Genomic DNA, 21,265 nt, shown 5'->3' with positions numbered 1-21,265 from the left:
ATACATCGCAAGCACATTTATGTTTTCCATGTTATATTCCAACAAATATGATAGTTGTGAAACATGTCATACAACTGTATTTTATAATGCCTTTAGCACACGTTTTCAAAAGAGACATCAGTTTTCCCAGTAGATCTTTATTGATCTTAACAACTTTGTGCCATATAGTCACCAGTCAGTTTTACATACATTCCATCACAGGGGAGTTTCATAATCATAGCCTACATTACCTTGCAGGATGCCTTATCTACTGTCAGATCCAGAAGTCACAGGAGAGTATTAACTGTACAAACCAAATCTACAAACAAGAAATGGCCGCTAAGTAGCCTGCCACACCCAACAAGTTGACAGGTAATATAGTTAAGAAGGTTCTAAACACTTCTGAGTGTCAGTCTAGACCCAATTGGAGGAAGTGGGAGGAAGGGTGTTGGGGGGGGGGGGGGGGGGGGAGGGGGGGGGGGTTTGAAAGAAAGAAGGGGGATACCGCCCTCCCAAGGCCTAATCTGTTGTACTATGGGTTTGTTCACACCCTGGCCAGTCTGCATCGATGCCTGTGCAAAATGAGATTGGAAAGTCTAGCGTGTAGTTCAGAGGTGTCTTTCATCCGTTTTGGCCTCAACATGCCTCAAGAAACCATCTCACTGCAGTGATGGTGTGGGGTGCCCTGTGTGGCTAGTATGTTTTTCAGGGGTGTCTAGCTCTGCATACATTCCCCTTTTAGGTCGAAGACCTGCTCTGGCTGGTTTGCTAAAGGCATCTTGGGGACATTCAGAAAGCTGGCCTAGGAATGCATTCCGCCTGTTGCTTACCACTGGCTCTGTGGGTTGTAACTCACGTTTATGGCTTTCTATTTGATCACTTTATTTCGGCTGTCCAGATTGAGTTTGTCCCACCTGTTGCCCAAACCTTGTTTACTGCATTCTTCCATGAACTTGCTTTCTGTAAACAGGCCTTTAAATGTTGTTCTTATGTTATCACATTTGCTGTGCGTTCAAAGATAGAGGTAAAATGTAAGTTTCTTTTGAGGAAGCTTGGTGTTAAGTGTGAGAATATATGTAACGATCCTGCAGGGTATCCATGTAAGAGGAGAGGGTGTAGGATTTTGTTTTTCCTAACACAAAAAAAAAAAAAAGATTGTGTCAATGTTTCAGAATATATCAGAATTACTACAAATGAAGCACATTTTTCTGTAATTCTGAAGTGTGGAGGAAACAAATATTTGAATACAATCAAAACACAAATACACTAAGTGATGATATTTCCACACAATCGTTTGTGTGCAGAAAACCCTATTTCGGTGCAAATATAATGTCATTTCAATTGAAATTGTGTTGTTTTTAATGGCAGTGCGCTACCATCCATACTCCACACTACGCCACTCCACTTTATGTACTTCTGCTCCATTCTACGGCACTCCACTCCAGGCCTTGAAAAATCATAAAAATGTTACCAGACATGCAGGTCAAGTGACTTGAGTAATCTACTCGACCCACCTGCAATGCTCTTGATCCATAAACAAATTGTGTGATCTGGGCCAAATATTTTATTTTCATCAAGGAGCTTTTCCTTCCTTATCACATTTGAGAGCACTTTCAAATATGTGAGCTCGGCACTGTAGGATGCTGGCTCAGTTTATGGAGTACACCTAAGCTGTGGCACTCTATACTGAGTCCAGGCAACTCTTAGCGATACTCTCTAGGTGTCCAGGAAGAAGACCGTGAAGGTTGAAACGCGTTGCCCTATGTTCTGTTTTATGGATTTTTGAAATAAATGAAGGCCATTGTTTTGCAAGGAGTGCCAGATTTTGAATTGTTTTTTGGCGTGGATTTGAAATGGGTCCTGTGCCCATTGACTGAGCACCAACCTCGATAGGCGAGCCCTGAAAGAAACACAGGATTCCCTCTTTGATGATATATATATATATATATATATATATATATAAAATGTCACTTACCCAGTGTACATCTGTCCGTGGCATGAGACGCTGCAGATTCACATGCTGTGCATATCCCGCCATCTAGTGTTGGGCTCGGAGTGTTACAAGTTGCTTTTCTTCGACAAAGTCTTTTCGAGTCACGAGATCGAGGGACTCCTCCCCTTTCGGCTCCATTGCGCATGGGCGTCGACTCCATCTTAGATTGTTTTTTGTACCGCTACTACTGCAAGGCATTTTGTAAATACCCTTGGTGCTGCTGTTATCCCGAATGGTAACACTTTGAATTGGTAAAGTACTCCTTGGATTACAAACCTTAAGTATTTCCTGTGTGAAGGATGTATGGGTATATGGAAGTACGCATCCTTTAGATCTAATGTTGACATGTAGTTTTGTTGTTTGAGCAAGGGGATCACGTCTTGAAGCGTTACCATGTGAAAGTGATCTAATTTGATGTAAAGATTTAGTGTTCTGAGATCTAAGATGGGTCTCAGAGTTTTGTCCTTTTTGGGTATTAGAAAATACAGGCAATAAACACCTGTTCCTTTCTGATGGTTGGGTACGAGTTCTATTGCCTCTTTTTGTAACAACGCTTGGACTTCTAGTTGTAATAGATCTAAGTGGTGTTTGCACATGTTGTGTGTTCTTGGAGGCACATTTGGTGGTAATTGTAGGACTTCTATGCAATAACCATGTTGGATAATGGCTAGGACCCACGAGTCTGTAGTTATTTCTTCCCAATTTTTGTAATAATCTGTGAGTCTCCCCCCCACTGGTGTTATGTGTTGGGGATTTGTGACATTGAAGTCACTGTTTAGTTTGTGGGGCCTTTGGCATTTCCCTCTGGTTTTAGGGAACTGTCCACCTCTATATTGTCCCCGAAAGCCTCCTCTTTGATACTGGCCCTGGTATGTGGGTCTGGCTTGTGAGCTTGAGGGTTCTGTGCTTTGGGCTCGAAACCCCCCTCTTTAGTGTGGCTTTCTAAAGGTGCCTCTGCTTTGTGGGGAGTAGAGCGCGCCCATGGCTTTGGCCGTGTCAGTGTCCTTCTTTAGCTTCTCTATAGCTGTATCCACCTCCGGCCCAAACAACTGTTGTCCATTAAAAAGGCATATTAAGCACAGCCTGTTGGATCTCGGACTTAAACCCGGAGGTGCGGAGCCATGCGTGTCTCCGAATTGTGACCGCTGTATTCACAGTCCTGGCGGCTGTGTCCGCTGCGTCCATTGCCGATCGTATCTGGTTGTTGGAGATACTTTGGCCCTCTTCCACCACTTGCTGTGCACGCTTTTGAAACTCCTTGGGAAGATGTTCAATAAAATGCTGCATTTCATCCCAATGAGCCCTGTCATATCTTGCCAATAAAGCCAGTGAATTGGCAATGCACCATTGACTGTCTGCCTGTGCTGCAACTCTTTTTCCTGCTGCATCAAACTTTCGACTTTCTTTGTCGGGTGGTGGTGCATCCCCAGAAGTCTGAGTTTGCCTTTTTGCGTGCTGCGCCTACTACCACTGAGTCAGGTGTTAGTTGTTGCGTGATGTACGCAGGGTCCGTAGGGGGAGGCTTGTACTTTTTTTTCCACCCTAGGTGTAATGGCTCTGCATTTGACGGGGTCTTGAAACACTTGTTTTGCGTGTTTTAACATCCCTGGTAACATCGACAGACTCTGGTACTGGCTGTGTGTTGACGACAAAGTATTAAATAAAAAGTCATCCTCAGTAGGTTCAGCATTCGGTGCTACATTGTGAAAAGTAGCTGCTCTGGACACCACCTGCATGTAAGCAGTACTGTCTTCAGGTGGTGACGGTCTTGCCGGGTAGCAGGCTGGGCTATTGTCAAATACTGGTGCATCATATAGATCCCATGCATCTGGGTCATCGTGGGTCATCCCTGTGTGCGTTGGAGATTGCATCATAGGGGGTGTTGCAATTGGTGATAATTCCGGTGAGTGCTGTGGCGATGGTTGTGGCGAAAAACGTGGTGGAGTTTTTTCTTTCGCCATCTTTGCTTTTGGCTGTTTCTCTGTGTCTTGGAAAGCAAGTTTCCTTTTCATTTTAATAGGGGGAAGAGTTCTTATTTTCCCTGTTTCTTTTTGAACATGGAGCCTTCTTTGTGTATAGTCTGGCTCCCCCATCTCTAATTCTTGTCCAAATTTATGGCCTTGTAGTTGTGCTGAAAGGCCTTGTTCTTCGGAATAAGAACTTTGTTTCAGCTCCGATGCTGGGTGTTTCGGCACCGAAACTCTTTCCACAGTCTTTTTCGGCTCCGAAGACACCTTTTTCGGTTTCGGGGTGCCGATCTCTCTGTGCCGACTTTGCTCGGAGCCGGTATCTCGGTGTCGAGTTTGGTCGGAGCCAATATCTCGGTGCCGAGTATACTCTGTGCCGGTATCTCGACCGGACTCGGATGTCTTCGACACGTGTGTGCCCTTTTTCGGTGCCGATGGTTGGTCACAGAGTTTACGGGTTAAGCCCTGGCCTGCCGGCGGTGGCGTCCCCTGGGCCTTCATGATTTTGGCACGAGTTTTGGCCGGGGCAGGTTTACTCACGGTTCTTGCCGGCTGCTGACTTTCGGCCTCGTTCGAGTCCGAATCGGCAATGGAGAAAGTCTCCTCTTCTTCGACGACGTGGTGTCCTGACGGCGTCAATGCCATTTGAAGCCTTCAAGCTCTCCGGTCCCGTAGTGTCTTCTTCGACCGAAATGCCAGACAGGCCTCGCAAGTATCCTCTTTGTGTTCGGGGGGCAAACACAAATTACAGACCAAATGCTGATCTGTGTAAGGATACTTATTGTGGTATTCGGGGCAGAAGCGGAATGGGGTCCGTTCCATGAGCCTTGAAGACGAACGCGGTCAGGCCGACCAGGCCCCGCCGGGGGATAGAAGCCCCGAAGGGCTACCGGAGATCTTTTATTCGGTGTCGATTTGCTATAACTAACCCGATACCGAACGCAAACAATACCGTCGAATTTTCCGAGATTTAACTAACTTTCCGAACCGAAACACGGAGCGAAGAGGAACACGTCCGAACCCGATGGCGGAAAGAAAACAATCTAAGATGGAGTCGACGCCCATGCGCAATGGAGCCGAAAGGGGAGGAGTCCCCCGATCTCGTAACTCGAAAAGACTTCTTCGAAGAAAAACAACTTGTAACACTCCGAGCCCAACACTAGATGGCGGGATATGCACAGCATGTGTATCTGCAGCTACACATGCCATCGAATATATATATATATATATATATATATATATATATATATACATACATATACATATACACAAACAAACACACACACACACACACAAAATATACACATAGAAACAATCAGAAATAGCATAACAAAACATAGGGCCCATTGGTGGGTGTGCCGCAAACCATATACTAAGAAAAGGTATATAAATGGAGGTGCCCAACCAAAGTAAATGTGTTAGGGGCTGGGGCAGTAAGAAAATACAAGAGGTAGGGAACTGTAAACCCAGAGGCGCCCGGGTGCAGAGTTGTTATAGAGCCGGGTGACCCATAGGCTAACGCGGGACCATAGTGGTTGGAATTTTATGAATTCAGGACCTTTCCTAGTGGACCCAGAGGACCCAGTTGGCACACAGAAGGTTGGAAGGTGCCCCCACCCCTGGATACCCAGAAGACCGGAGTACCTACACCAGGAAGCCCACATGCATATGGGTGAAGTGGCATCAGAAACTGAAATTGGTGTCAATGGAAGCCTTGGATCTCCAACTGCTGTCGCATCTTGTGGAGACCAGGTTGGTGGAACCCAAAGGTGGATCCCGAACGAAAAGAACCAGAAAAAGAAGGGGACAGTGTCCAGACCACTAGGAGATGTCCAGGTGATGCAGGTAGACAATGCCCAACTTCTTGGAGGTGAAGTTCCTGCAGGACGGTAAAGGAGAAGTCCAGCTGAGGAGTCCAGGGGGATGCAGGAGATCCTTGGAGTCACCCATGAGCTGTCCCATGTCAGTCACCGGAGTGCAGGAGGGTCAGTGACAAGCAGGACCACCAACAAGCCTTGACAAATGCAAATAGTAGTTCCAAGGTAAGTTGTAGGTTTTTGAGGGCCAGCAAAGTCCTAGTGAATTGACCGTTGGAAGACAGTCAGGGCAGGCCTTCAGCAAGTAGGAAAACCAGCCGGAGTCAATGGGGCCCCCACAACAGACCCACTGGCAGCAGGCAAAGTTAGACATAGGAAGGCCTTAACAGCACAACAAAAAAGAAGTCCCACGTCACAGGAGCTGAAGAGTAGAAGCTGATGTTGGAGATGCAGAATGCTTGAGGCTGGGAATTCTTGAAGCCTAAAGATCTCCTTGGAGGAATAGCAAACAAGCCTTGGCAAGAGCAACAGTTGCGGTGCTCAGGGGTTCCCTACCAGTGGCTGCAGCAGGGGCCCACAGTCTCCTACGTGGATCAGAAGACAAGGGGGACCGGAAGAGGACCACAGAACCAGCACCTCTGTTGTAGAGCCTTTCAAAGTCCGTGGACAACAGGATCCACCAGCTGCTCATCGCTGTCTTGAGGTGCCAGCAGATGCAGGGGAGTGACTCAAAGGGAGATTCCTTCTTGCACTGGTGTTGCAGAAATCTTGCAGGTGCTGGAGAAACAATTTTGCAGTTGGAGCCCTCCCAACTGGATACAGTCTTGTTTCAGTTCCAAAGCAGACCAGCAGCGGTTCCGGAGGCCAGGAGCAATAGAGTCTGGTATAGAGTTTCTGGTGTAGAGTCTTGCTCGATGAATCTGAGGACCCAACCTTGGGGGAGCCCTTAAGTAACCCTAAAAGAGGGTGTTCACTCTCTGCAGTGACCCACCTATCAGAGGGGGTCAGAGACGTCATCTTACTGGTCTAACCGGTCGGAGACCTCATCTTACTGGTCTAACCTTCAGATGCTCCCAGGGGCCTCTGCCTACCTTGCTTCCAAGATGGCAGAATCAACCGGCCACCTAGCAGAGCTCTGTGCACCTGAGCTGGAGAGAAGGGTGGTCACTCCCCTCTCCTTTGTGTTGTTTTGCACCAGAGCAGGACTGGGGGAGTTTCTGAACTGGTGCAAACAGGATAATACAAGGAGGGCACCAAATGTACCCTTCTAAGCAGTCTGGTGGCACTCAGAGGCCACCCCAGCCCAGAGACACCTCTTTCAAAGGAAGAGGTGGTCACAACTCTACCTTGCAGTAAAGCCTTTGTTTTGCCTTCCCCTGCCTGAGCTAGGCTCATTAGCAGGAGGGCAGAACCGTGTCTGGTATCAGCAGCAGTGTGGGCTGGCAGCCAGACACCGTAAGGCTGCAAAAGGCAGAACTGGTGGATCCTCTTAGGAACCCCCAGAGTACATGGGATCATGAAACTAGTACTGGAATCAGTGTACTTGCATGATTCCAACAAGTTTAATATTAAAAATGACTAGGTTCAAAGAAGCCATTAGTTAAACCACTCGTATTGACCAGGGTCCACTACATACCTTAAGATGGCTTCCCGCACTTGCAAATCCCAGGGAATGGAGTCTGGGGGTTGTAGTGCTTCCCTGCTCATGCAGGGGTACCCTCACACTTGGGGACATGCAACCCGCCCTGGGCTAAAGGGCCTTAGTGGTGACTTACAGTGTAGATCATATAAGGCAATCCTTATATCTGAAGTGAAAGGTGCATGCACCTTTCACGCGGGCTGCAATGGCAGGTCTGCAGTGACAGCTTGCATGGGCCCCTTTTGGTGGCAAAATATACACTGCATAGCCCATGGGGGACCTCTGGTGTACCAATGCCCTGGGTAACAGTGCCCTGGGTAACCAAGTACCCCATACTAGGTACTTACGTGGGTGAACCAGGATGTCAATTATGGGGTGTAAAACTTATCTTACAAATAAATTTAGGGGAGAGAGACCCGGACACTGGGGTCCTGATTAGTAAGATCCCAGTGCACTACAGTCTAAATACACTGACACCAGGCGAAAATCGGTGGTAACTATTCCAGAACAATGCTACTTTCCTACAAATTGCATACCTTAAAAAAACCCTGTCAATCCCTATTTTCCCCCTGAACCCACAAAGACCCCCACGAGTGAAACCCTACTTCATGAAATGTTAAACTACTAGACAGGAGAGTCTGAGAGGCCTGTAGCTCACCCCACCCATCAGCTAATTCAAAACCACAAACCCCAGAACAACTACCACAGGGTCAACTGTCCCTGGTAACAGTGAGTCAGTTAGATACAACCAATAGGTTTGTCTCCATGCTCATGGTGCCAGCAGCGGAGGGGAGGTAGATGATTGTGGCTCGCCGTCATCTAGTCCCAGATATGAAGCAGGGGTGCCCTTCAAGATAACGCCTCTTATTCAGAACTTGCACTGGTTGGCAGGTCACTTCCCGGACTAGCTTTGAGAGTGTCCATCACCGCCGCTAGGGGCCGAGAAGTCGCTAGAAAAGTCCCCTGACATTTCCCCAGTGTTATGTGGAGATGTTCTCGCTATTACAATGTTTTTGGTCCGTGTGATGTCCGGTAAGTGGTCCCACTTCTTGTCGAAGATGGTGGTCTCTCAGGGGTGCCACGCTTCCGCCAAGGTACGTCGGCGGCTTGACGCACCCGCCAAGAGCCTCTACCCCTGGGATTTCAGTTGTCCTTGGGCCGTGCCCCCTCCATCATGTGAGGACGGGTTCACACCCAGTCGCACTGGGATGTCACAGGCTCCTCCAGTCAACACCTGGCTTCCTTCAGCGTTGGGAAAATCTTTCTTTTTTCCTTGGTATAGAACTTTGAGCTTGGCTGAGAACATGATCATATATTGCATCTGGAGGGCTCAAAGTCTAGCCTTCACCTCATTAAAGGTGCACCTCTGCTTCTGCACTTCTTTGGTGCAGTTAGGAAATATTAATATTTTAGAGTTATCATGGCGCATTTCCACCATTTCACGCCCCTCAATTAGGATCATGTTCCTGTCCAAAAAGTTAAAGAATCATTCAATTACTGTCCGAGGAGGCGCCCTGGGATGGGCAAGCCTAATATCTAAAGTGTTGCATGCACCACTTCACCAAGCTGCAATGGCAGGCCTGCAGGCACAGTTTGCATGGGCTCTCATGGGTGGTATATTACATGTTGCAGCCCATGTGAGTCTCGTGATACACCAATGCCCTGGGTACCCAAGTATCATATATTAGGGACTTATATGTGTGCAACAGAATGCCAATTGGGGGTGTAAAATATTACCAGCAACCAAATTTACAGGATAGCACAGACACTGTGGTCCTGGTTATCAGGATCGCGGTGCACTACAGTTAAAACATACTGACACCAGGCAAAAAGTGGGGGTAATTATGTCGGAAAGATGCTGCCTTCCTACAAGCATGTCACTTCAATGTACCCCAATCTACCCCCAACTCCATTCCATTCTACCCTAGTATAATCCACCAAATCTACCCCTACTCCAATCTACCACAATCCACTCTACTGCAATCTACTTGACTTCCCTCCACCCAGTCCACCCCACTCCACTCTACCAAGTTATTCCCCCTCCCATCTACCCCACTCCACGCTACCAAGTTCTACCCTGCTCCTATCTACCCCACTTACCTCCACTCTGTCCCACTCCACAATTGCAAAAGTCAATAGCTCCTGTATAGGCAAGACCGATTGGCTTTGCCAATGCTTGTTACATCTTCCAGTGGGGGACATCCAGACCATTGTGTTTTGGTGCTTTGCCAGTAGTAAGGAGAAGTTCAAAAACCTGTGCATGCTTTTTGTGGTCTTGGTACGCTTTACCAGGCCCAGCAAAGTGTGTGTGTAGTGACGTGCGGGCAGCGTGCTAGCTGCGCAGTAAGCCTCACACTAATGGCAGTAATATACAGATGCAACACACACCAAGGAGTAATATTCGGCTATAGCCACGAGCAACCTTAAGCCTATATATTTATACCCTTGAGCCAAGCCTGGCCCTCAGGGTGTAAAGTCCATATATTGTATTGTAGAGGTCGGGTGGGCCTGTACATTCCTCTCTTCTTTTACTGAGCTGGGATAGCACATAGAAAAATGCCATAATCAGCAAACAAAGTTTATCAGCTGCTGGTTGGGAGCAGGAGTGGTACATACCCCCACTTGGATCTTCACCTTGGTCACTCCTTGGTGCACTTTGCGCCACTGGCACCGGCGGTCCCAGAGTGCCCTCCAGCGACACACCGCTTGCAGTCCAGGAGTGTCTGGGTCACGGACACGCATCTGAATTGCCCTCCGTATCATGTGAACCAGCCAAGGGGTCTCCAGCTCCATCATCCCACTCCCCGACTCTTCATCACTCTGATCATCTGAGAGTATCACTTTTTTGAACGATGCATTTCTTACCAAAGTCAGGACCCTCCAACGGACGGTCACCATGGTTACATCTGTCTTGACAACTTACTAGACCTCCGGTTCATAAGGGGTCCGCAACTTTCACCCCGAGTATCGGTTCTTCATGACCAACCGGTTTATCAACTCTCAAACAAGGGCTCTGAGCATGCCACCGTTGACTAGCCCTCATGGTGGTCAATCGCTTTCGTTGGGCTGCCTTCACAAACAAATCTATCGGTTGCCAGTGGCATTGGCACGGATGCAATCCCTCGAAGATTGGCAGAATAGTAGACCAGTAGGAGCGCAGTTGGTAGTACTGTGTGGCATTTGGTGGTAGGCTCGTAGAAACTTATGCAAACACCATTCTTTGTCTTCTCCTGGATCCAAACCAACCAGAGTGGCCTGTTCAAAGTTCTCATGAACTGCTCAACCTCTCTGTTGGCTTGTGGCCAGTGAGGGGTTATCTTCTGATGCCGAATTGTCAGAGATGCAAGATAGAAAGTCTTGGCCCTAAAAGAGGGGGTCCATTGTTAGATCGAATTTCTTCAAGAAGGCCCATCTTTGCCAAAAAAAATTCCAACACTGGTTTAACATGTGCAAAAGCAGCCATGGATATCACTAGCTCCATCACCCGGAACTTGGTGCAGTTGTCAATTAGTAGAGTAGTCAGATGGCAATCGGGAAAACTCCTGAAATCTGTGCTTACTTTGGACCAAGACTTTGTGCTCGGTTCTCCCTTCAACACAGGGGCAGGATACTGGTCCCCTGTGGTTATCGTCAAGGGTGGCATCTTCTGATTCGCTCAATCACCATGGTGTTGATGCCAGGGAATCAAACCTTGTTGCGCAGGCGAGCTTTGGACTTCACCTTGATGTGCTTGGTGAGCCAGGTCGATCACCCTGTCCCAGAGACTTCTTGGTATGACTACAGGGAGTGCAGAATTATTAGGCAAGTTGTATTTTTGAGGATTAATTTTATTATTGAACAACAACCATGTTCTCAATGAACCCAAAAAACTCATTAATATCAAAGCTGAATATTTTTGGAAGTAGTTTTTAGTTTGTTTTTAGTTTTAGCTATGTTAGGGGGATATCTGTGTGTGCAGGTGACTATTACTGTGCATAATTATTAGGCAACTTAACAAAAAACAAATATATACCCATTTCAATTATTTATTATTACCAGTGAAACCAATATAACATCTCAACATTCACAAATATACATGTCTGACATTCAAAAGCAAAACAAAAACAAATCAGTGACCAATATAGCCACCTTTCTTTGCAAGGACACTCAAAAGCCTGCCATCCATGGATTCTGTCAGTGTTTTGATCTGTTCACCATCAACACTGCGTGCAGCAGCAACCACAGCCTCCCAGACACTGTTCAGAGAGGTGTACTGTTTTCCCTCCTTGTAAATCTCACATTTGATGATGGACCACAGGTTCTCAATGGGGTTCAGATCAGGTGAACAAGGAGGCCATGTCATTAGATTTCCTTCTTTTATACCCTTTCTTGCCAGCCACGCTGTGGAGTACTTGGACGCGTGTGATGGAGCATTGTCCTGCATGAAAATCATGTTTTTCTTGAAGGATGCAGACTTCTTCCTGTACCACTGCTTGAAGAAGGTGTCTACCAGGAACTGGCAGTAGGACTGGGAGTTGAGCTCGACTCCATCCTCAACCCGAAAAGGCCCCACAAGCTCATCTTTGATGATACCAGCCCAAACCAGTACTCCACCTCCACCTTGCTGGCGTCTGAGTCGGACTGGAGCTCTCTGCCCTTTACCAATCCAGCCACGGGCCCATCCATCTGGCCCATCAAGACTCACTCTCATTTCATCAGTCCATAAAACCTTAGAAAATCAGTCTTGAGATATTTCTTGGCCCAGTCTTGACGTTTCAGCTTGTGTGTCTTGTTCAGTGGTGGTCGTCTTTCAGCCTTTCTTACCTTGGCCATGTATTGCACACCTTGTGCTTTTGGGCACTCCAGTGATGTTGCAGCTCTGAAATATGGCCAAACTGGTGGCAAGTGGCATCGTGGCAGCTGCACGCTTGACTTTTCTCAGTTCATGGGCAGTTATTTTGCGCCTTGGTTTTTCCACACGCTTCTTGCGACCCTGTTGACTATTTTGAATGAAACGCTTGATTGTTCGATGATCACGCTTCAGAAGCTTTGCAATTTTAAGAGTGCTGCATCCCTCTGCAAGATATCTCACTATTTTTGACTTTTCTGAGCCTGTCAAGTCCTTCTTTTGACCCATTTTGCCAAAGGAAAGGAAGTTGCCTAATAATTATGCACACCTGATATAGGGTGTTGATGTCATTAGACCACACCCCTTCTCATTACAGAGATGCACATCACCTAATATGCTTAATTGGTAGTAGGCTTTCGAGCCTATACAGCTTGGAGTAAGACAACATGCATAAAGAGGATGATGTGGTCAAAATACTCATTTGCCTAATAATTCTGCACTCCCTGTATTTTCTGTCCCCGGAGTACCAGGCCATCATGGCTTTCACAAAGCTCATTCCTTACTCTCCATAACACTTTCCTTGCTATCAGCTCTTCATGAGCAAGAGCCTTGGTTCCACTGAGGAAACACTGCTATTGCCTCTGGACAAGTGCTTCTATCACATTTGTGAGGCTGGCATCTTCTCGAGTGGCCTCCCCAATCTCCTCTAGGGTCAGCGCTGTGGAGCAGCCACCTGTACAATCATCTGCCCAAAGCATTAGGTCCTGTCTTCGTCTTCCTCTAAACTCCTCAACTGTTCCTGATAAGGGCGCCTCAAAAGATAATTAGAAGGGTTGTTGGTCCCTGGTCAGAAGAGAACTTGAACATTTTCTTTACTGGTGCTTTTCAATAAAAACAATATAGGATACATGTATGATGTATGGAAATAGAAATCACTTAGCATGAACAAAAATACCCATGCTCTGCACAACATCATACCATTATACAGAATGCATGACATTCTTGACAACTGATTTGTCCCAGATACATCATAAATCAGTGACATGCAGATTGAAAGATATTTTATGTTGTTTGATAAGTCTTGCAATAGTATTTAGAATTAGGGGCTTATCCTCTAGTATCATCACCTCACCTAACATATCCATTGAGGGGGTGGGTCTGTTCTGCCTCAGAGGGACGAAGGCAGAGTCTTCAGAAATACCACTCTTGGATGAGGACTGCAAGCCATCAACTCAATGTGGAGTATTCTGCTGCATTCGTAGCGTGATTAACGAGATAGGCCTCCAATGGTTCCCAGATATCCCGGTGTCTGGATCTAGGAGGCAGCAGTACTGCATGTGTAAGGAGCTGGTCCCTACAACATATCATATTTTGTAACCAATCCTTAAATTCTGGTGCTCGAACTCTCTCCCATTTCACGCCACTTGCCTCTTGGCAAAAAGCAGGCCAAGTGAAACAAATTTCCTAAATGCCGCCTCTGTGTCCCTAGTATATCCCACTACTGCCATCAATGACATAAGAGTGATCGGCCGAGCAATCGTAAGGGTCAGGGCCTGCTCAATTTCCTGCCATTAGGATCGAATTGGGGACATGCCAAGGCCAGATGAAGGAAGTCTGCCCCTTGTGTTCCCGACCTCACACATCTGTCGTCCCCACACAGGTGATATCTATATAACCTTGCAGGGGTATAATACATCCTATGTAGGAATTTATAATAAATTATGCTAAGTGTGCTGCTTGAGGCTATACACCCTGTTTGTTGACAACAATACAGCCACTGGGCATCAGTAAGGGGACTTTCAAATTCCATGTTGCACCCCTCCTGTGATCTGCTACTCATATCTGCCACCTCTTGTTGCACCATATAGCATAGGATGGACACCAAGTGTTGTGGCCCTGTAGAGTTGAGTAGTGTGTGTAGTGTGTTTAATAGGCGAGGGAGGGGGTTCCCGAGGAAGGTCTGGGGTAACAGTCTTGACTTCCTGCCGCAATCTCATGGATAGAAATACTTGTAAAGGTGTCGAGTGTTTTCCCCCTCAAACAAAGCCTAGTGAATAATAAATTGTCCAACTTTATAGAGATCTCCCCAGGGGTTAATCCCTACCTCTTCCAGCACGTTCCGGCAGCTAGCTTTGTGTGTAGCTGGGAGAGAGGCTTGTCACCTGATTGGGATGGAAGGTGAGTATATTAGAGGCTTCTCAACCTTTTTAGCCAAGTTTTCCCACACTGTATTTCTGCAGCTAACAGTAGAATCAGGGAGGTCTAACGTGTATGCTCGAGACCCCAAGTAAGTGGTGAGGGGGAATCAGGCCATATATCAATGTTCAGTTGCTAGGTGCGGCATGTATGGGGGCAGATTATACCAATAAACAGCATGTTGAGCTGGAGCCCATAAATAATAGCATTCTATGTCTGGTGCTTCAAAACCTACCCTCTCAAACAGCTGGGTGAGCTGCCCCCATTGCAGACACGGCTGCTATGCTGCCCAGGCCAGCTGGATCAGCTGTGACTGGAGCATTTTCAAGAAGTGTCTTCCTGGTTGGTGAGGGATATTTAGGAACAGATAAAGTTTAGGGAGGATGATCATTTTTATGAGAGAAATGCGTCCTGCCATGGACTGGGGCATCAAGTTCCAGTTTGTGACATTATGCCTTAGGTTTGATAACACAGTGCAATAATTAGCCCGTATATGTTCCTCTTTACTCTTAGAAATCTCTATTCCCAAATGTCTGAGACTGCAGTCACACCATTTGAGCTGGAAGTCTGGTTGGAATTTCTGAGTATTTGCGGTCAGAGGAAAAATGCTAGATTTTTTTCCAACTGATTTGGTACCAGACAGTGCACCAAATTGTACAAATTCTCGAAGCACTATGCTTAGGCTATCTCGGGGCCCCTGAGGTACAGTGTGATGTCATCTGCGTATAGCGATACCAAGATGGCCTGTCGAGTCATCTGACGGCATATTGGCAATGATGTTGTAGCAAGGGCAAACAGCAGGGGTGACAAAGGACACCCCTGCTGCGTGCACACATAATTGTGAACGATGATGAGCATGTGCCATTGATTTGGACTTTTGCAGTGGGAGAAGGGTACAGGAGGGCTATGCATGATGAGAACGCTAAGGGGAAGCCCATACTGCTAAGTACTATCATTAGGTAGTCCTACTCCAGGGAATCCAAAGCCTTTAAAACATCAAGAAAGACTGCAACAGCAGATCTGGGTGTAATAGAGTGAACAGGGTGCGCAGGTTATGGGAATTGGCCCTGTCGGGGATGAATACCAATTGGTTTGGCCTGACTAAAAATTTAATCAAGAGGCTCAGACGGTTTGCCAATATCTTGCCCAATATCTTAGTATCACAACTGATTAGTAGTGAAAGGGGCCTATATGAGTCACAGGCATCTTCCGGTTTATTAGGCCTAACTATATTTATGATCATACCCTCTCTCATGGTGGGTGGCAAAATTCAGTCTTGTTTTGCCTCACAGTAGACCGCTTATAGCATCAGTATGAGACTACCATTATAGATCTTGTAGAAATCTCCAGGTTGGCTGTCCAGGTTCCTTACCCGATGTAACTGTACTATGGCCTCCCTTATGTCCCCGTCTTCTATAGCAGCGGCTATGAACTGCCTCTGAGCATCGCTCAGCCATCCCAGCATGATATCCTCGAGATAGGCATCTACCTCAGCCTCCTATTTCCTGGTCGGGGTATGCAATGTGTCATAATATGCAGCAAATACCCGTAATATATCCAAAGTGTAACATACTATGTTGTTATCTTAATCTCTAGAATTGTATTTGAAAACTGGGGTTTACGGATCAGAGAAGCTAATGCCTGACAAGGCCACTCACCCTCGCCATATGCCCTTGCCTGTACATATTTCCCTCGGTAAAGAAGTTCTCGGTTAGCGGTTTCGTGAAATTCCATCAGGGTATTTCTAATTTTCTGTATCACCTCAGGATCACCAGTCATTCCCAACTGGGCCTCCAGAGCCAATATGGTCTTCCTCTAAATTATTAAATGTAGTTCTAAGAGCGCACAGTACGCAGCCACTCTTGGCTACAAAAGCAAACAGAACAAATGATGGACAGAATGCTGAACAACGCAAACACTCACTCCCAGTCGCAAAGTTCTGGGTTTAATACATCGTTTGTTTTGCTCACTACAGTGTGCAGGGTCTGCAGTGATATGTGAACCCACTATCTCTGTTAAGTGCAATGCAACCTCAGTCCAGTATCACTTGATTAGCGGGCAAAGCCACACCATTTGTTAGAAATCTATGTCGATCTCAGCGCACCGTGGGAATCACAAGAGACGTTTTGACTCTTGCATTTGTACAAAGTTGGTCAGTCTGCACACAAAAAGCAATATGAAGCAGCTTTGCAGAGGCATATAGCACTTTAAAAAAAAAAATGCATTCATGCTTTTATTGTCTAACAAAGGCCATATGAAACAGCAGCAGGATACAATAAAGCACAATCAACATCACCCACAACCAGGCATGTAGCACTTTACAACATTCCCAAAAAAAGAATACTGCCTAAGAATCCCATGTATATCCTCATCATAACTTTACGTATGCTAAATTAAAAAAATATTTATACCCATCAGCTTCATTGCTTTAAGAAGATTGACTTTTTTATTTTTAAAAGGGCTACAGAAAGAGTGCAAATATGTATCAAAAGGGTTTAAAGCTGAATCACTTCTATGAAAACGCTTAACTATAACTTTCCAATTCATCTGACAAACTTAAATTAGTGATTTTTCATGCTACTTTGTTAAAAAGACAGAAGAAAGCAGCTTACTTACCAACTGTGTTCCCTGCCGTTTTAGTCGATGATCACAAAGATTAACATTCTCAAAAAATGTCTTAAACAAATTAAAACCTGCAATTAAAACAGCAATAATGAATGCAAAAAAGCTTGTAATGCACATATTTCTTTACATATATCCAAGATGGTCATGCTATTTGTAAAATACCAAAGAGCCTTTCAGCCCTTCTCCAAATTCTATCCCACCCCATACAACCAGTAAACTACATTGTATTTTTTTATATTGGATAGGTCAGACTTCTCTAATGAGTACCTCGCAAGCTAATGGCATACCTCCAGTTAGGCAAAAGTACCTCCCCTGTCTCTAGCCCGGCCCACCAAATTAGAAGCTTTTGCTTAGTTGAATAAATAGGTATGTATCAAAATTGAAAGGTTGTATTTGAGAAGAGAAAGTGTGTATTTCCAGAACTCATCTGCTAATGTTTGAAGAAAAAAGGTTTAATTTCTAAAATATATTTAAAGCGGACAGAGTGATAAATCATGTGGGGTTGGGGGGGGACTTATTGCGGACATTATCTTGGGGTCTACATACAGGTAACGTGTTACACTTATAGAGGCATTTCAAATTGGCAAAGGCTTTTGTACACCTTTGCGTGCAACCCGGCCTGATGCATTGTGGTGATCACTGCTGGTAATCTTGCATATAACGGCTACTCATGTAATCTTGTCTGATGCAGCCACTACTACAACACTAATAATATTAGAAGCTTGGGATGAGTCACATACATCATGAGTAGCCCTTACACAAAATATTGGAAACCCCCAGGCTAGACCATGACTTTCCAAAAAAACAGCAATTTTATTAAGGGTAGAATGAAAATGTAAACCCAATTGTAAATTACATAATAGCATTGTAATTTCACAGACCCTACATAAAGCACTTAAGTTCATCACCATAATACAAATTTCATGGACCACTTACTTACTGTGTGCAGAATTCTCAAGATGGTAGCTTATCAGGTGTTCATTTGTAAATTCCTTTAAAAAAAAAAAACGCTCTATAGAGAAGGTATTTTGTCTTATAACTTTGGCACTTTTTAACAAATCTGAATGAAACTTGGCACATGCCTAGAGGACTTTGGCGAAATTTCACCTTGTCAAATTTCATGAAGATCCATCAGCTGTTACGAGAAGTTATGAGGGAGGGGGGGAACAACAAATTATTCTTCTTAAGTCACAAGGTAGTGTGACTTCACCTCTTGCTGGTAATGCACATGGCTATCAGCTCCATTGTGATATTGTTTACCGCAAGGTGAGTGAGAATGGAGCTGGAGCAAAGTGCAACAGGAAAGAGAAAAAAGATCACCATGAAAGAGAATGGAATCAAGATGGACAGAGGCCCGTGGGAGCATCTGACTGGTCAGGTGAGGCAGTGACCCAGTCTGATAGATTGACACCTTGCAAAGTGATCAAGGCCCATTCTGGACTACTTAGGGACTCCCTTGTGGGTGGGTCCCCAGATTCGCCATGCAAGCTTCCACCAGGGCTCCTCTGTAACAACATCTTCTGCTCCTGAACACCGGAACCGCTGCTGGCCTTAACAGGAACTGAACAAGACAGCAACACTGAGACAACCTCTTCTTGCAACACTGTTGCCACGACTCCTATCAGCAACTTGCAACATTTCCATGGCTGTGCATCCTCTGGGGTCGGCAAGACTTCAGCTGTATCAAAGAAGCAAGAAGGAATCTCCCTTGGAGTGAAGGAGTCACCCCATGCACCTGCAAACACCTAGGGCAACGAAGTCCGGCCGCTGAGATCTGATGTCATCTGGACCTGCGAACATTCTCCAACACAGGTGGTGGCTCTAAGTGGTCTTCTTGGTCCTCTCTGTCTTCTGTCGAATTTGGGAGATGGTGAGTCCTTTTCTCTTCCTCCAAGACAGAATTCCTGTGCACCGCGACTGTTGCAGAAACCAAGGCTTGTTGACTCCTGCTCCAAGGGATCTTCAGGCTCCAAGTAGCCACAGCCCCCAGCACTGTACCTCTGCAAGGACAGTCTCCTCTGCTGCCTCAGTGACGTGGGACTCCTTTTCAGGTGTGCTGTCTGGGTCTCACTTCAACATACTGTGCTGGCTGCCAGTGTGTTGTTCGTGGGGGATCCGTCTGCTTCTGGTGGCTCTCCAGTCTTCTTAGGGTCAGCCCGTACTCCCCTCCAAGGGTCGAGTCCCGAGGACCTTGCTGGTTCTCTTCAGCTCTGCAAATATCTAACAGCTCCAGTTGCATTTGCTTTTTTGACCCATATGCAATCTGGCAACCATTGAGGGATAGCTCTAAGGCCACTTCAGAGACTCCTCTGCAGCTCCTGGACTCCGCAGCTGCGCTTCATCCACCACTGTCGATCCAGATCATTACCCATAGAAGGGTGGGCATTGCCTCCTGCCCCACCTGGACACTCCTGCGTGGACTGGACTCTGTCCCCTTCTTTTACAGGTCCTCTTCATCCAGAACCCACTGTTGGGTCCCACTGGCCTTGTCCTGTTCTTGCGTTGTTCCAATTTCAAGTCTCCCATGTTAGCCTATGGGAGGACCCGGTAACTTACCTCTGCTCCCCTGGTCACTGGGGGTCTTCTAGATACTCACCTCTTGAGGTTCCATACTCTCCCAGCCCTTGGCTAACTACTTCATATCCTCATCCTACCCATTCTCGCATTCCACTATTTTAGAATAATGCCCCCCCAACCCAAAAGAGCCCTTGCAATTTCTAATATTTTTATGCTAATTCCTAGTACTTACCTGTGTAGATTTTGTGTGTACTCCAGAATGGGGGGGGGATTGCCTATAATAAACTAGATCAGTGTTCCTGTAATAAAGTACTTTTATTTCTGCAACACTGTGTGGTTCCTATCAGGTGTGAAATGTTACTGTGTGATTACTGTGGTATTGCAAGTGCTTAACACCTCTCCTAGATAAGTCTTGGCTGCTCACCACAGCTACCACTAGAGAGCCCTGGCTTCCTAGACTCTAAAACTATTAAGGGTTGCCTGGACCTGGTATAAGGCGCCAACACCATAGGTGTCCATCACACACCAGGCCAGCCTCCTACTCTCTTTGCTGAACATTGTTTTCCATAGGATAACATTGAGGGAACTCTGAAAACTGCATCAAGTGTTGATTTCTGAAAATGCAAAGTATTTATTTTTAAAAAGTCTACTTAACTGATTACAAACTTCTTGGGTTTGAAACATGAATAAAAAGAAGAGTTATTTTTCAAAATTGGTCTCGGATTTATTCTTTGAGTGGGTGTGTCATGTATTGCCTCTTTGCTTAGCATTAACCTACAAGCCTAACTGCTCACCCACACTACTAAACAAGTAGAGCATTAGTCCTATCTGCTTTTGCCTCTGTAAAACCAGCTGGGGATCCACTGGATTCTCTGCACAGTAAACTTCATTTAGTGCACTATAAATAGCCAGCTTCCTCCATCCACCCCGGGGGTGTGGCTACCTCAGGGACAAGCCCCTGGGGAAACTATTTTGGGAACTGGTTTCCTCTCTCTACCTCCTGTGTTAGCCATAACTCACAAATGGAGCAGCATTCCACCCTGGTGCTACACATCTACCCTTCAAAGGCAGCTTTACCTTTGAAGCCTGCCTTTTGAGACTAACACCAAAATGGCTTTCTGCAGGAGGGAGGTGGCACATTTCTGGCCTGCAATCCCCCATTGTTCTCCTTTCGGAGAGATAAAAGCATGTCTCTCAAGAAGGGCAGAAAGAAGTCTTGTGAAGCAAGCTCTATCCGGTAAGGCGCAGGAGTTTTAAAGGCAACAAAGTGGCGGCTTTGCTAAAGCTGCACAGTGTAACAATTTACATTAATTACGACTTGAGGTACAAGCCAGGCTTAATATAACAAGTTGTTATGATACCGTAGAATATCCACTTTGGTCGCACCATTCAGAAGTTGGCACAGCTGAGTGGTCAGTGTGTAACCCTGTACTCCTCAATGGGGTGACCAAGTCGTTTCACAGTAAAAACGGCTGTTTCACATGTTTTACTGTCAGGACATGTAAAGTACATGACCTGCCTGTGTCATATGTTGTGCCCTATGTTTAGGCCTCAGTAGGCCTGCTATAGGGCCCACTTACAAACATGTTCTGGGGAAGTGGTGGCTTTGCCATTGCTTTTAATGGCAAAGTCAGGGTAGCACTGTGCAACTGCTCTACAAGTCTGCAGTGGCTTTGCTTTACTTGGGGGACCTCTAAGGTGGCA

At 46.1% G+C, this 21,265-nt stretch overlaps 1 protein-coding gene across 2 annotated transcripts in view; it reads right to left on the bottom strand.

Annotated features, from left to right (window-relative positions):
• The window catches only part of USP24 (ubiquitin specific peptidase 24), a 1,409,949-nt gene that overhangs the window by 1,138,722 nt on the left and 249,962 nt on the right, over positions 1-21,265 (bottom strand). For both annotated transcript variants that reach the window (XM_069232604.1, XM_069232603.1), the window contains exon 20: positions 17,036-17,112. In XM_069232604.1, coding sequence (XP_069088705.1) covers positions 17,036-17,112 — 77 coding nt within the window. The remainder of the gene's footprint in view (positions 1-17,035; positions 17,113-21,265) is intronic.

This window comes from Pleurodeles waltl, chromosome 4_2 (assembly GCF_031143425.1).
Source record: "Pleurodeles waltl isolate 20211129_DDA chromosome 4_2, aPleWal1.hap1.20221129, whole genome shotgun sequence".
Lineage (NCBI taxonomy): Eukaryota > Metazoa > Chordata > Amphibia > Caudata > Salamandridae > Pleurodeles > Pleurodeles waltl.
This window is presented reverse-complemented; position numbering and strand designations above follow the sequence as displayed.